Here is a 15,848-nt window from a genome sequence, read left to right as displayed (position 1 = left end):
GTACTCTCTATTTCTGGCAGAAATCAAAGCCCTCAGGGAAGGTTATTAATTTTTTGGGTCTATTTACTATATTAGACTGCACTATTTCATACTCTAGCGGCATGAAAAAGTTAATTTGCCATTTGCGTGGTGTGAATGATGAACACTTACCTGGAGTCCTGACAATGCACAATACTCATCAAACGTGTATTACTTTTTGCTTAAGAGTGCTTTATTTTCTTTTTTCTGTGGAAAAGGAAATAGGACTGGAACACTTTGTGGGGGATAACAGGATAGCGGTTGGTTGGGGTGCTCTCTGGGGATGAAAGAGGCTTTAACTCAGACCCTGATACCAAGAGGGGGAAAAGCCCAGAGAACTAGAAGCAATTCTGAACCTGTGAATTTCTAGCTTTGCCCCTCTCATTTGGGGAACTATGACCTTTGACCCCATCTTTGGGGTTCTCTAAGCTCTTGTTTGCTCTCCGTACCAATGCTCTATGAGCTGTTGTGTGAGGCCAGAATAGAGTTTAGAAAATTAAAAGCTGTGGATCTGTTGCCCGGGACTCTAGAATATTTGAGCTGGTTTTGGAATGCAATGTCCTTGGTGTAAGAAAGAGTGTGATGCACTTGCTTCATTGCGACAGCGGGGTGGGAGGAAGGCTCAGACAGCAAACTGCATTTCGTGTCTAAAATAATGTTTACTGGGGCCGGGGATGTTACTCAGTGGCACAAGTGCCTGCCTGGCAAGCACAAGGTCCTGAGTTCGATTCCTGGTACCAAAAAATAATAATAATAATAATGTTTACTGGATTCTTTGATGCAACAGAAATACTTCTGAAGGCATCTGCATCCCGGTGTTGCTCTTACAAGAGGAACACAGGTCAGCGCAAAACACCTGTACCTTTAGTTACCTGGAGGGTAAATATCTTAAAAATATAAGGTCCAATTGGGTGCAAGCGGCTGTGCTTGAACACTGTGTGTCTGTCGAAGGAGCTGCCCCACCAACACCAGATTCCACCTCTCCACACAGGCAAAAAAGCTCTTATTTATACAGCTCTGACTAAAGAGAATTATAGAAGAAGTAAAATAAAATAAGTGCATATAACTACAGTGAGTAAACAGCAAATGGATAAAGACACTGCAAATGAAATTTCTAAAGTGGATCTTGGTGAGCCGCGGTCCCAGACGAATTATGAGCAGACAGTGGCGCTGCCAACATCACTTTAGCGCTGTGAAGGTGACGATGACCCGTGGGTCCCCTGCCCCGCACCCCGGGATGGCACGGGGGCCGCAGACTCAGGTGTGTCCCGGCCTGGTCGCGTCTGGTTCCCGGGTCCGGCGTCGCCCCTTCCCTTCTGTGCTCTCGGCTGGGTCCTGGGTCCCACCCCTGGCGTCTCGGGCGGGGACGCAGGTGCCACCCGAGCGGGTGTGGGGTGCGGCGCGGCGGGCGGGACATAAATAGGGGGCGCCCTCGCCCTGGAGCTCCGCCGCGCGGTCTCCTGCCAGCTCCGGTCTGCCCAGCGGCCGGCAGCGGGAGCGGGAGCGGGACGGGGACGGGAAGCGGGACGGGAATGGGGACAGAGACCAGGGCGGGGACGGGGACGGTGACCGCCCGCCCTGCCCTGCGCCGCGGAGCCGAGACCGCGCCGCCGCCGCCGCCGCTGCTGCTGCTCCTGGGCCTGGGTGAGCGCGGCGGGGACGGGGCGGGGACGGGGCCGGGACGGGAGAGCAGGCAGGGCCCGGAGGGGGCATACACCTGTCTCGGGTGCTTTCAGCCCCGCGGGGACCAGGGTGACCTCAGGACCGGAGGTGGGGCGACCGTGTGCCTGGCAGAGGCCTGGGGTGCAGGGGGGACCTGGGGGCCCGAAGGGGTCAGTCCTGCCAAGCGGAGGGGAGAGCTATTGGCCCTGAGCAGGTCCTAGGGGCTTAGGCACGGGGGCAGGGGCCACCCTCGGAGAGGCTGGCATGGCTGCAGGGAGGAAGCCGCCTCATTTCTCCTGGACATGGGCGTCCAGGAAGGAAGACTGGGCTCTGAGAGTGCTCGGGAGCTGCCGGGAAGCAGGGCCGGGCGATGACAAGCTTACGGAGGACCTGTGGGTGACGCACGTGCACACTTGGAACCTGTTTCCTCCTGTTTGAAGGAGACAGGCACCGAGGAGGAAGCACTCCCTTCACTGGGAGGTTAACCCTGGCGGTTCGGTTAAGGACCCCTGGGTGTGACCCCGGGGTGAGGAGCAGGGGTTGGTAGCAGAAGCAGGCAGCAGGCGCTCGCCCCAGCTCCCAGGCCCCTGTGGGACCTAGGATGGCTGCAGGGAGGTCATTCCCTTGCAGGTGCAAGGGGGCAAGCAGGCCCAGGTGGAAGATTGCTCTGCCTCAGCGGTGCCCTCTGCTTCCGTGACTACACGGAGTGCAGGGAGTGAAGAGACAGCAGCGAGGTTTCCCGGGCCTTGCTGGAGCGCGGCAGCAGTAGGCACTGTGGCGTTAGGAGCAGGTCTCCCGGCCTAATGGGCACCTTGACTCACTCCTACCTTCCATCTGGGAAGGGGACACCATATGTGAGAAGGGACAGACCTGTCTTCCAAGGAGGCAAAAATAATGGCACCTGAGTGGGTTTTCCCTTGGCTGTGTTCTTAGAGTGGCAGCGGGGGCTGAGAGGGTCCTGCCTTGACTGCAGGTGGATTGGATTTGGGGCCAAGATCTTGAGGGAGGGGCTGAATGCCCGGCTCTGACAGGGTGGGCGGAGTGTCATCCCTCTCGGGGGACGCGGCAGCTGAGGAAGAGCCATGCCCTGAATTTGGGCCTGGAGGCAGCTCAGAGGCTGTGCATTCTCCTCCTCCATCTGGTCTAGCTGCAGGGAGGGTGGGGGGGATGAGGAGCGGAGAAGAAAGGAGTGCACAGCCTTGCTCTGGGGAAGTGCGCTTAGTGTAGGGTTGGGGATGGCGTGGAGAACGTGCTGCCCGAGAGGCCCCAATCACCCTGGCAGAAAGTAGAAGTTCTAAGGTGTTAGCAGACTGCCAAGAACCAAAAACGTCAGGTTAAAATACTTGGACGCAGATGACTATGCAGTTAAGTGCATATCTCCTCAGGGTCTGAATCACTGAGTGACAGGATACAAATAGCCATTTAGAGGAGGTGGGTGTGGCTGCGGGTGCCCTGTGTGAGATTACCCAAGGTAGATGGCGTTCTCTTCTTTCCACCTTTACAATCGCACAGTGCTCTACTTTTTCTCCAAACTTGTGAAAAGTTAGAGATGCAAACAAAAACCCACTGACACTTCAATCCAGCACTGTTGTAACCTTAGATACCCAGCTTCTGTGTGGGAGGATAGCTTCAGGAAACTGGATTCAGGATCAGGATCCCCCTTTAGCTCTACTCTCTGAGTATCAAGGAATGTAAGTTGTTGGCATCATCAGCGCTCCCCTGAAGTGTTCCTTTCACAGTCATCTGTATTTTACTTAGAAGCCCCACCTGCAATTATTTACTTTTTCTTAGCCTCAATTTAAACCACATTTGTTTATGTGCTTCTGAAAACAATGTGAGCAGTGTGTTGTGTGTGGATGTGTGCGTGTGTGTGTATGTGTGTGACAGTAAACAGTGCACTAGAGGCTGGTGTGCCAGCTACCAGTCTGCACCCCTGAAGTACCTGGAGTCACAACTCTCTGGCCATTGTCTTCCTCCTTCATAAAATGAAGGGGTTTTCCCTATTGGATGACACTTGTACTGTCATGTTCTTTTCTAGTATGTGACAAATTAGGAATGGATTCTGCGGATGATAAATGTGGACACTCCTTAATAGACACACCTGAGGTGTAGTAAATGGATCTACACAGGAAAATTTTAATTCCAACAGATAAGGGAAGAATGGGAGTAGAGATGATATACCACAGTGTCTTAGTCACTTCATTGCTGCTGGGACAAAACACCCAACACCTACCACTTAGAGGAGAGGAGGTTGGTTTTGGCTCACTCTCCCAGTCCTGCTCTGTTCCCAAGGCAGAAACAGGAAACCTGGCAGAACAGGGAGGGAGGGAATGTCTCAACCCCTGCCAGCCAGGACACAGAGAGCAAAGGGAGGAGCAGGGAGGGAGATGACCCTGGTAGGCCACCCCCCATGCATATATATATGTCATTGTTACCCTTTACACGCATTGATTTGATTTGATTTTACTCAAATGACTTAAAGGCATTTTCATAATGTTAGTAGACATTTTGAGCCACTTAATACCATTTTTTTTCCAAAAATTGGATTTTCTCAACTGTATTTTTCTGTTAACAGATCTATGTATCGATAGGAATTTAATTCCAGAAATTGAGAGAAGACTGTCAAAGAAGAGACAAGAGAATTCTATTTTTCTGCTTTGTTATTGAATGATTAGAATGATTGCCGAGTTTGAGACTTGTGGATAATGAGATAGAGTCTTCATTCATGTCTGTTTATGATTCTTTAAATGATGAAGGAACCAAACCCTTGCTTTGGTCCCAGGGATAGCAGGGAACACCCCGCATGACTTCATTCTGAGCCTGGTTGCTTATACCGTTTTTAAAAGCTAGCCACGGAAACTGTCTCCCTAACTCCAAGGATAGGACTTTCTGATTTCTCAGTGGTTGTCTCCCAAAGCCTAGTGTGAAAGCTGGACAATTTGAACTCCTACCACAAAAATATCCTATGTAAACAATGATTGGGGTCATGTTCCCATGCTAGCCACAAAGCACTTGAATTTTACAAGGTACTTAGAGGACAGAACTAAAGGTGACTATTTCATAGTAAATTATGTAAGTAAACATCAGGTTAGCTAGCAAAAAATGCATTTGATATCATTATTGTACCCTCATAGCATGGGTTTTAGTTCATCTGTGAGGGCTTTGGAGGAGGGCGAAGTCATATCTGAGCATCTAATACCCTCTGTCCTCCATCACCACTCTAATGAAGTATCTTTAGGAATCATGGCACTGCGTAATTGACAACCCCTTGAATATATTTGTGTGACAGAAGACACCTTTCAACTCAGGGTATTTATTCCTTAGATGGGGGGGGGGGACAAAAGGCAGGTGTTTTGTGGAGTATATATTTTTATTTCCACTCTAAAGTTTGCAGGTTAGGTACTGTCCAAGTTGGCAACTGTTTAATACCACCATTCATTCGTATGAATTAAATGTATTCCTAAGCCACCTACTCAACAGGTGCAAAATGTTTCAAATGAAGTCATCCTAAGCCTCCTTTTGATTGTTTTTGTTTCTTTGTTTGTTTTTCTGGTACCAGGAATCGAACTCATGACCTTGCGCTTGCCAAGCAGGCGCAGTGCTGCTGAGCTAAATCCCCAGCCCCCTAAGCCTCCTTTTGAAATGAGCACATTTCCTTATTCAGATGAAGAATTTAATGCTCAACCATGTAGTGGAGTGGCTGAAGTGACACAGTGGTTTAGTTGAGTTGACTTCCTGGTTCTTTCACCTGCTCTTACAGCTGAGCTTGTCCTGTGGACAGCAGTAAGGGTCACCTGTTTAGTGTCTGCCACCAGCCGTGCTGCTGACCCTTGCTGGCTTTTGCAACCTGAGTTCCACAGGAGTTCTAAATGAAAGCTCCATTTTGAGTGAACTTTTCCTCAGTTGCCCCAAAGAGGGTACATAGCCAGGACTATCCTAGGTGCATAAGAAAGACGTTAAATCATTTGATACTTATTTCAATCAGGACACTAAGAATTAATTCCTGCACAGGAGGCTGGGTAGAGGAAGGCTGGATTTTTTTAAACTCTCAGCACATCTCCAGGAGGCAGATTTTTGTTATTAACAGCCCAACTCTATGCATGCAGAAACTAACACTTCGAGAGTTTAAGTGGCACTCTGCAACATACCATATTCCTGGGATTCAAACTCTCTCTGGTCCGCATGACTCTCAGAGTTGTGCTGTCAACACCACCCCGTTCTGACTTTGTGCTTCATTTATTACTAATGGGTCTTAAGTGATGATCCCAGTTAATATTCCTGTAAAATAGTTCCTAAAATTCCTTGGTCAGAAATGCACCAAGTCCAATTCAGGAGGAAAACAGTCTGATTAAATGTGAGCATATGCCAGCTTTCCCAGGCTTATTTGTGTCTTTAAAAAAGAATATTAGTAGCTCAAAGGAATCTCTCATTGTAAGAATTTAAAGAAATAAAGAGTTTGTTTTAGAAGGCTGGAGAGATATTTAATCTTAATTTATATCAGTTAGGCAACAGGCTACTTTGATTCTCAGCAAGGTCAAGGAACAGTGAAATACTTTCTTTCTTTCTTTACCCTTTTCTCCTGAGGATATGTAGTGTGTTATTTTCATGATTTGTAGATTAATTCCCAAGCGGGGATGGAAAGAATAACAATATTCATATTTAGCCTTCTTATAGTGCTGATTGGTATAACAGAATGGGTTACAAATGTAGCAGTTCTCTGTTTACAAAATTATGGAGACAGATCCAGAATGTTGCTATAGACTTACACATCTGCTTGACCTTCACTGTGGAATTGAACATAGTAACTGCTGCTTCTGGGAGACCTTTAGAACTGAAAAACCGTTTTCATGCCTGGTACATTTGCTCTTCACAATCAACATAATAGCAAAGCAGTAGTGAGGCAGCCAGGCTGGGGTCCAAGAGCTAACTAACTCATTTCATCCACACAGCATTACCCGCAGAACACAGGAGCTAGATGTCATTATTACCCCACCTGTAGGAGTGGATGTGGGTACAAAGGGATTATGTCACACGTCCAAGTTTCTGGCATTGCAAGTCTGAGCTCTAAGTGTGAGATGAGGGCCTGGTCCGCAGTAGATAACATTCCCTGATGAATGCAGTAGACAGGCAAAGGTAGGATGTTAAAGACAGGGATGTCATGTGCCATTGCAGTGGAGAAACCAACACCAGCATTCACTTCTTCCGACTTATTTAAAAAACAAAGAGGTTCGTCCTCACTGTCTCCTGCCCCTTTGCTTGTGCTGCCTAGGCATGCATCTGTGCCATCTCTGGAATCACTGTGCTGTGGGTACCCAGACTCCTGACTCTTTATCCCACCCCGGAAGCCCAGTCTACTAATGGGCAGTCCAGGCCATCAGAGTGTCCACTTGGTGCTCATGAGAACAGAACGAGTGATTGACCTTGGTCTGTGATGGCCTCACTCCAGGCATCTTGGACCCTAATAAGCTTGAGCCAGGGGAGGGTGACTCCTATACCTTCCCTGTATGTTCACCATACTGTGACACCTAGGAGGTGCTCTTCTGGGGGGTGGGAGGGGTGACACTGCTTTGTATTCTTCCTGATGGCCCTATGTACCTATGACAGACATGGTGGGTGAAAGGAGCTTGTCCTGAGGTGGGCAATATGTGACTCCTTGCGCCACAACTCTCTATTCTGAAGCCCTGGGCAAGTTGCAGTCTCAGTTTCCTAAGGCACAGTAATAAAAACCATGATTATTTTGTGCATACTCTTTTTTATTTTTTATTTATTTTTATTTATTTATTTATTTATTTTTTGTTGTTGTTTTTTCCGATACTAGGATCAAACTCATGACCTTGCGCTTGCCAGGCAGGTGCTGTGCCGCTGAGCTAAATCCCCACCCCAAATTTCTTCTTTTTTTTGTTTCGTTTTGTTTTTGTTTTTGTTTTTCCAGTACCGGGAATCGAACTCACGACCTCGTGCTTGCCAGGCAGGTGCTGTGCCACTGAGCTAAATCTCCAGCCCCCCTACATACACTTCTTGAATGTACAAGTCACAGGTGATGTGCCTGGAGCACAGTAACTTCCAGACAGAATGAGTCACCGTAATAAATAATAGGAAAGCAAAGATGAAGTCATCTTTTAGCTATTGTGATTCTGGGTACTTTCTGAATGCAATTGGAGTCTGCTCATTGATTCAAAATCCTTCTCTTGCCGGCATTTCTTGAATGCTTTCTCCTACTAGCTAAGAAGTAGACAGCAGATGAAAATTCTCAAATGAGTTTTAATTTGACTTCTTTTGCTTGGAAAGGAGGAATGTGGAAAGTAAAACTGCAAAAGTCAAATACGTACGTGTTAAAAACATGCTTCCATAGATTCCTACCAATTTTGATCCTAATTTCATGCCCCAGAGGTTTTCCAGTGCTTGCCTGATATTGATGCGGAGATTAGACACAGAAGTCAGACCCGAGCCCTGAGCGGCGAGTGGAATGTTGAAAGGGAGGCAGCTTCCTCAGATTCTTAAGTGTGGACAGCTATGCATAAACATTAAGTCGCTCCACAAAAATTGCTTTGTAACGTTTAGTTGAGAACGTTACTGAACCTTTCTAAACCCCTATCTATAGGATAATAACAACAATGATAATAATATCAGTAACTGCTGTCTAGGGACAGGGGATCATTTTGAAGATAAGTGAGATAACTCAGGAAAAAATTTTCATAGAGTAATTCACAGGTAAATGTTCAGTATAAAGTTACTGTTCTCAACTGAGGATTTGTATGTGCCAGTCAGGGTACTGGACCCTAAAATTACGATTCTGCTCATTGATTTTTCAGGGATATCATGTGGCATTACAGTGGAAAAACCAACACCAGCATTCAGTTCTTCTGACTTATTTAAAAAGCAAAGAGGTTCGTCATCACTGTCTCCTGCCCCTTTGCTTGTGCTGCCTAGGCATACATCTGTGAATGTACACATAACTCTGTGAATATATGGAAAACTTTTAAATTATTCCATGAGTGTGACCTAAGAAGGAGGAATAGAATCACCTTGTGCATTAGGCCAAATGGAGTGCTAGGATTTGTGGAAGGAAATTGCCATTCACCACTGCAGGGAGCAACAAAAAGGGACCATCATCCCAGCCGGTGCCCGTGGTGTCGAGGGCCTCTGAGTAGCTCCACTAGCACCAGCTCTGCTGCACAGGGATTTGTCTATTTTGTTTCCAGTTATAGTTCAGTCCCTAGAATAGTGCCTTTCCAGGATAAGTGTTAAATCAACATTGTTGAAAGAATAAATCTGGATGAGGGTAGTTGAGGAAGTCCTCCTACACCTTTGCTGTTCACAGTGTATCACCCAGGGCTTGTAAACTATGAGGAGCTCTCTCCCTCTCTCTCTCCTTGCTTCTAAAAGCAGAAACCAAGAACCCTTCACCTTCTCCCACACTCCTAATTCCCCATCTATAATGCCTGGCAGTGCTAGGCCAAGAGAAAGGAGAAGTTTAATAAATATTTCAAAGCCAGAATTTATCAAATATAATGAATGATGTGTAGGTAAAGAAGGGGAAGGAAGAGTGAAAAGATAACACCTACCTGTCAAAGACTGCTGGTCTGAGAGAGAGAATGATTTAATGGCGCCATGTTTGAAAGAGAACCCATTTTGTTGTGGGATCAGAACTCCATCTGGGATCCTTATAGGCCCAATGAGCTTTGGGAATGTGGGAGTTGACTTTAAATTATAGCAGTGGACCCACATGTTCTTCCAGGCAATGTAAAAATGGACAGGTTATCGTGCCTCTCCCCAGACCTACTAGAGTCCAGTTTGGTAGGACCTGGGAATCTAAATTGTAAAAAGACTTTCTAGGAGGAGAAGCAAATTTTCCTCGTAGAGTGATTGTGATTGTTTTATGTGGACCTCCCTTCCTCTAGGAGGTGGATATTAATTTATCATTTCCTTTGCGTGTAAGATAGACTAAAAATTGCTTTTGAAGAATAGAATATGTTACCAGGGGCAGTATTTCTTTCTTTTTTAGGCTGGATAATATTCCTTCGCATGCATATACCACATTTTCTTTATCCATCTGCATATTGGTGAGTGCTTAGGTTGTTTCCAGATCTTGGCTCTTGTGAACAATGCTGTAATAATCATGGATGTGCAGGTACCTCTTCAAGAGCCTGCTAGCACATTCTCTAGGTATACACCCAGACGTGGGAATTCTGTACTCACAAGAGGAATCTGAAACAGTCAAACTCACAGAAGCAGGGAGTAAGAATGATGGTGTCCAGGGACTGATGTCAAAGGAAATGAGGAGATCACATTCGAAGGGCACAAATATTCAGTGACCTGAAATCAAGAAGTCCTGTAGATCCATTGAACAGCACAGTACCTGTACTTGACCAGACTGTATTGTATACTTACAAACTTTCTAAGCAGATAGATCTTAGGTTAAATTTTCATATTTCCCCTCTGACATACACATGAGAGAGTATTGAAAGGAGTACAGAGACTTTATAGTGAAGAAATTTGATAAACACTGCTTAATTAAGAGATCAAAGTTAACATCAGCACAATGTCATGCAGATGTCATATATCCCGTAATATGATGTGATGAGAACATTCCAACAATGTAGTATTAATTTAAAAAGTCTCTAATCCTAATCCAAATATGATAAAAACATCAGACAAGCCAAAAATTGAAGGATAATCTACAAAATACCTCACTAGTAGCCCACTGTCAGTGAAGATTAATGGAAAATATGATAGAATCAGAACAGAGCACTGAGTTTAGACAACAGCAGTGTACTAAAATTGCTTTCTTGTTTTTGATAACTGCGTCACAGAAATGCAAGTTATAATATTTGAATGGGTAAAGGGTACATTGGGAAGGCTCTGCCCTTTACAGCTATTCTGTAAACACAAAAATTCCAATACAAAAAAGTTTATCTAGGAAAGGGGACTTGACAAGATATTCCAATCACTAGCCAGCTTGGAAAACTACCCATTTAGAAACAAAGACTAGAAATCTAAATGAGTCATTCAAGGAATTGTGATTTTAGGGTCCAGTGCCCTGACTGGCACATACAAATCCTCAGTAAGCAGTGGTTCAAATAGCAAGTCATGGGTGTCTTGTGAGACTGGATGACATTATTAAAAAAGGGACTGAGATGAGAAAGGACACAGACAGAGCAAGAGGACAGAGGCAGAAAGAAAGCTGAGTGGGTGTTGCAGGATGAGCATGGGGGATGGACAGTCACATACTGGATGGGAATATAGCTTCAATTTCACAAGTTAAAAAGAATTCTGGAGGTGGCCAGTGCTGGTGGCTGCAGGACAACATAAATGTTTGTAATGTCACTGAGCCTGCTTACTTAAAATCATTAAGATAGAAATTTTATATGTATTTACCACAATAAATTGTGGGGGGGAGGTGCCTACAGTAAAGTATGGGCAACATCTGTATTTTTGGTGCAGGAGTCAGAAAAAGAGCAGAGTTCAGAACAAGGTAAGCGCAAATCAGGGAGCCCTGAGGGATGGACGGGGCCTGGGGAGCTGAGCAGACTCAAGGCTGGATGTGGAGGAGGCTAAGGGTCAGAAGAGAGAGCTGGGAAGAAGTTGGGGTGCCCTTGCAGGGAGTGGAGATGCTCAATGCCTGAAGGAGTCAGAAAACTGAGGTGCTAAGAGGAAGGGAGTCAAGGTGGAGGTTGGGAAGGAGGAGAGTTGGTGTATGAGAGCGAACTTCGCATGGAAAAGTTGTTTCAGTAATGGCTTCCTCTGCAAGGCTCAGAGAGAGTGTCTCAGGTGGATGAACCAGAACTCCAGGGAAGCAGCTCTCACCTGGATTTGAGAGGAACTTTTCTCACATGTGGAGCTTTGAAAAGCGTGGAGGCAGCTGCCTTGGGGTGTAGGGTACTTCCCGTGCCCAGCACAAAGTAGCACTTACAGGAGTCTCTCAGCAGCGTTCCTGGGCAAGGCAGCAGATGGATCAAATGCCTTCCATGGCCCGTGATGTTTCTACCAATGCAGAATGATAGTGCTGCACTTTGCAGATGTTTCACAAGCTGGAAGATGGAGTTTCAACCCAAAGCACTCAACAGATGGCTCTAGGGAGACCAGAAGAGCCAGGGTGCTTGGAGACCCAGAAAGCCAAAAGCAAACAGTTTTGAAAGAGAAAAGTACTGGAGTTTTCCCCCTAAAAGACTAGATTCAGAGACTTTCTTCTCATACTCCTCACCTTGGACCAATTCTGTGTGCCGGGTTCATTTTTTGCCAAAAAATGCTCTGCATACTTTGTGTTTGTTTGTTGATTTGGAGAGCGGTTAGTAACTGGATCTCACAGTAAAGGGGGGAAAAGTACAACTGTAATCTACATTATTTTGACAAAATTTCAAATACTGTTACATCATGAGACACAGTTTTAGCACTGTCATCCGTGGTGGAAACTTTTGTGAGAAAAATCTCTATTCACTTGTAGGTAAATGACCATTGCCCTGTAGGGGAGGAGAAGAAATGCGATTGTAAGTTTGCTGCAGTTGTAAAATGAGCCCACTCGCTGAGTAATAAGCTTCAGTTCCCATTGGCCTTTGCAGAATCCTCGCAGAAGCACTGTGCCTTTCTCTTCCCTGATTGCTACGCCTCAGCAGTCACCAGCCTTAAGTACTCAGGCAGCGGATTCCTAGGCGAGTCAGACATTTTATTAGGAATCTGTCTTTCAGGATGTGAGCAGGCATTGCCCAGCCGCAGCTGGAAATGGGTGGTGTGGCTGCTCCTGCTGAGCCTTATTCTCATAAGTGACACAAGAACATCGGTCGAATTATTTCACAGTCACATCACACAGCAAGAGGGTCCTTCCTTCTTAGTGCTTTTCTGCCCGATCTCTACTCCATCTGGACAGCTCTGCTCATGGCCTCTCACACAGACCAAGCTCCTGGTTCATTTCTTGCTCGAATTTTCCTCATGATTTCCCCAGTTTAATGCACACTGCCTGTCTTTGGAATTGCAGAAGAATTTATTTTCTATATACCTAGCACTTAAAATATACTACCTAATCCCCCCTTCTCTTTCTCTTTCTCTCTCTCTTTCATTTTACTTTCTGTAGATAGCTTTATTGATAAAGGTAATAATGGATTCATTCTAAATCAGGTTGGCTTACACTAATTCATCTGAAGATCCTAAATTCTGGATCTTTTTTAGGTTGATTAATTTCCCACTCTAAAACCAGTCTTCTTTACTGCATCATTATTAAAGTTTGATGACTGTTTCCTCACGGGTCAGAGGCTGTGTTATCCCTAGATCCAGAGCTCAACTCCATAATTCCTTCTACTTTGCACTGGGATAATCCTCCTTGAAAACAAATTGCTCACTTTCCTTGCTTCCTTCTCCTCCTCTCTTCAAACTATAATGAACGTTCAGTGAGCCCAGAGCTTTTCGTTTAAAGTGTTACAGCATCTGACTGCTTGGTAGGGTCTTATGAAGGAATGGTCATCAAAAAGTTAAGTTTTGGCAACTGATGATTTCTAAGGAAGTAGCTCCCGGTTATTATGTGGTTCCCATTCAGTTCAGTCATTCTTGTCACAAATTTAATAGTGGTAATAGTACAACAAAAAATAAAAAAAGACACGAGTGAGCTTGATTTACTAGAAAGACATTCTTACGGCATTGACAGTTTGGGATATATGACTTAGTTGTGATAGATTGTGAAATTACTTCCTTCTCTGAGCTTTCAGACCTTAGATGGTAGAGTAAATTTATGACTTAAGAAGAATGCTATGTATCACTCTTAACCTTTATTAAACACTAAGATATTGCGTCTTGCACTTGGAGCAGAGTTTCATATGGGGGAAGGAGGGGTCTGCACTGAACTTTGCTCATTTCACATGAGCACAACTGCTTGTGAAGATTGAGCTTTTCCCTGCTTTTGTCTGCATGTTCCTGGAGGGCCTGGAAAATCCAGGACCTGTCTCCTGATGATGAATAGAAAGTTCTCTGGGTGTGTGACTTGGGAGAAGTAGACAATGCCCGTGTCCAGTCCACCGCCCCCCATGAAATGTCTAGATGCCCGCATTCCGCACTGAGGTGGGACATTGTGTGCCTCCTCAGGCCTTGCTGGCCTGCTGTGCCTCCTGCTCTGCTCCCTGCCACACCAACTGGCCCCACTCTGGGCAAGGAGGAAAGGCCACTGCCCAGGGCACGGGTTCCGGCCTCGTGTCCAGCAGAGACCAGAGCTGAGAGATGAGCACCTCGTGGGCGGAGTCCTGTCCAGTCGGAAGTCGGTGGGGAAAGGGCCACCCCTCCTTCCTTCCCCCTGCTGCAGTCGTCCTCAAGACCCCATCCTGGTGGGCACTGGCGAGACCCATCTGAGCACATTTCTGTGTCCCGTGTGTGCAGCAGGCGCAGGTACGCTATTTCTCGGCCCCTTTCTCTGCTTCTTTTCCTCCTCATCGGTCTTCTGAGGAAAACCATAATCCTGTCATTGCTCTCTCAGGCTCTGCTTCCTAGACACAGATAACACACTGTAGACTGCAGAAGAATCTGCCTTAGGGAAAGTGGGTAAAATAAAAGACAAAGAATGGGAGACAAGGATCTTTGGCCGAAGGGGAGGGGCCAAGAGACGGAGGGGCTGAGAAGGAGGGGAGAGGATGGGAGGAAATTAAAGATGTGCCGTGTATACTCGCCAGCCTCCCATGCGAGGGATCAGTATGTCCTGCAAACCTGGACTCATAAAAAGTAAAAATTCGAGAAAGAATTATACTTAGGACAATATTAAAGCAGCATAATGGTCTACAGAGGGCAGAGGACAACAGCAAAACATGTAGAAAGGCGCTGACAGACAAGCGGCCACCCCCTGATGGTGGTGCCACCCCTTCCCAGGCTTCAGCTGAGCTCCTGAGCGCCCAGTGACAAACGGCATCTCCACCCTTAGTTTGTCCCCAACTGCACGGTGGACGGAGCCTCTTTTTTGATGTGGAAATACTCTATGTACAGTAACCATGCTCAAGGTTCCATTTTCCTTCTGGAAAATGATGATGCAATGGGAAATTCCCTAGAGGCTTACAGTTTTTGCTACTAATCCTGATTTAACCTTTTTTTATTTTTGTCTTCTTGAGGCAGTGTCACTATGCAGTTCAGGCTGGCCTTGAGCTCACTTTGTAGCCCAGGCTGGTCTCAAACTTGCAGTGATCCTCCTGCCTCAGCCTCCCGTGTGCTGGGATTACAGGCATGCACCATCATGCCCGGCTTGATTTAAACTTTGAAAACCTAACTGTCTTTTCAGAATTGAAGGATTTGATGTATAATCCATGTGGTTATTCAACAGTGTGCTGTCTCTGATCTAACATTAACAACTATGTTGCTATCAGTGAATCATTTGCCAACCAATTGAATCAGTGAGGGACTTGAATGGTACATGGAGTTGCTGGTAAAACTGCATTGAGAGAACAGAGACACATACAGCAGATGCCACATTCCTATTAATGAGGTGAGGCATTGTAGCTTCACATCTCCTCAACACTGTCAGGAAGAAATGGCATGTGAAGGGACCAATTAAGTGCACACACATATTCACACTGTAGGAAGATACTACTTGTGTACATGCTCATGCATTGATCTTTCATAATTTATATTACAAATACATTTTATACAGAAGTCAAATTATACCTTAAATGTAGAAATTTGTCAATATTCGTATGAGAGCAAGCATCTAGCTTCTTACCAGAGTAATTCTTCTTCTTTCTCTTCCTCCTCCTCCTTCTTCTTCTCCTCTTTCTCTTTCTCTTCTCTTTCTCTTCTCTTTCTCTTTCTCTTTCTGTTTCTCTTTCTCTTTCTCTTTCTCCTCCTTCTCTTCCTCCTCCTCCTTCTCCTTCTCCTTCTCCTTCTCCTTCTCCTTCTCCTTCTCCTTCTCCTTCTCCTTCTCCTTCTTCTTCTCCTTCTCCTTCTCCTCCTCCTCCTGCACATCCTCCTCCTCCTCCTTCTCTCTTATAGTAACTATTTTTGGAGTGCCTACTCTGGGTATAGCATTACCGAGGTTAAAGAGTCATAATTTCCCCCCTTTTCTTTAAACACATAGCTGAATCTTTTCCACAGCCATGCAAGTTAGGTATTATGGACCTCAGTTTACCAAAGGAAACCCTTAAAGCCTGATGGTTGAGTAACACTCATAATCACAAGTCTGGGAATTATAATGTAGACCCACAATTCAA

At 45.7% G+C, this 15,848-nt stretch overlaps 1 protein-coding gene across 1 annotated transcript in view; it reads left to right on the top strand.

The window, feature by feature from the left end:
• The first annotated feature begins 1,456 nt into the window (after positions 1-1,456).
• Btc (betacellulin) overlaps positions 1,457-15,848 on the top strand; it is a 50,580-nt gene continuing 36,188 nt past the window's right edge. The window contains exon 1 of the mRNA XM_005401314.1: positions 1,457-1,662. Coding sequence (XP_005401371.1) covers positions 1,551-1,662 — 112 coding nt within the window. The 5' untranslated portion in view covers positions 1,457-1,550. The remainder of the gene's footprint in view (positions 1,663-15,848) is intronic.

Source organism: Chinchilla lanigera, unplaced genomic scaffold (assembly GCF_000276665.1).
Source record: "Chinchilla lanigera isolate Chin_1 unplaced genomic scaffold, ChiLan1.0 scaffold00073, whole genome shotgun sequence".
Taxonomy (NCBI): Eukaryota; Metazoa; Chordata; class Mammalia; order Rodentia; family Chinchillidae; genus Chinchilla; species Chinchilla lanigera.
The sequence above is the reverse complement of the archived record's forward strand: the minus strand, read 5'-3'. Positions and strand labels throughout refer to the sequence as shown.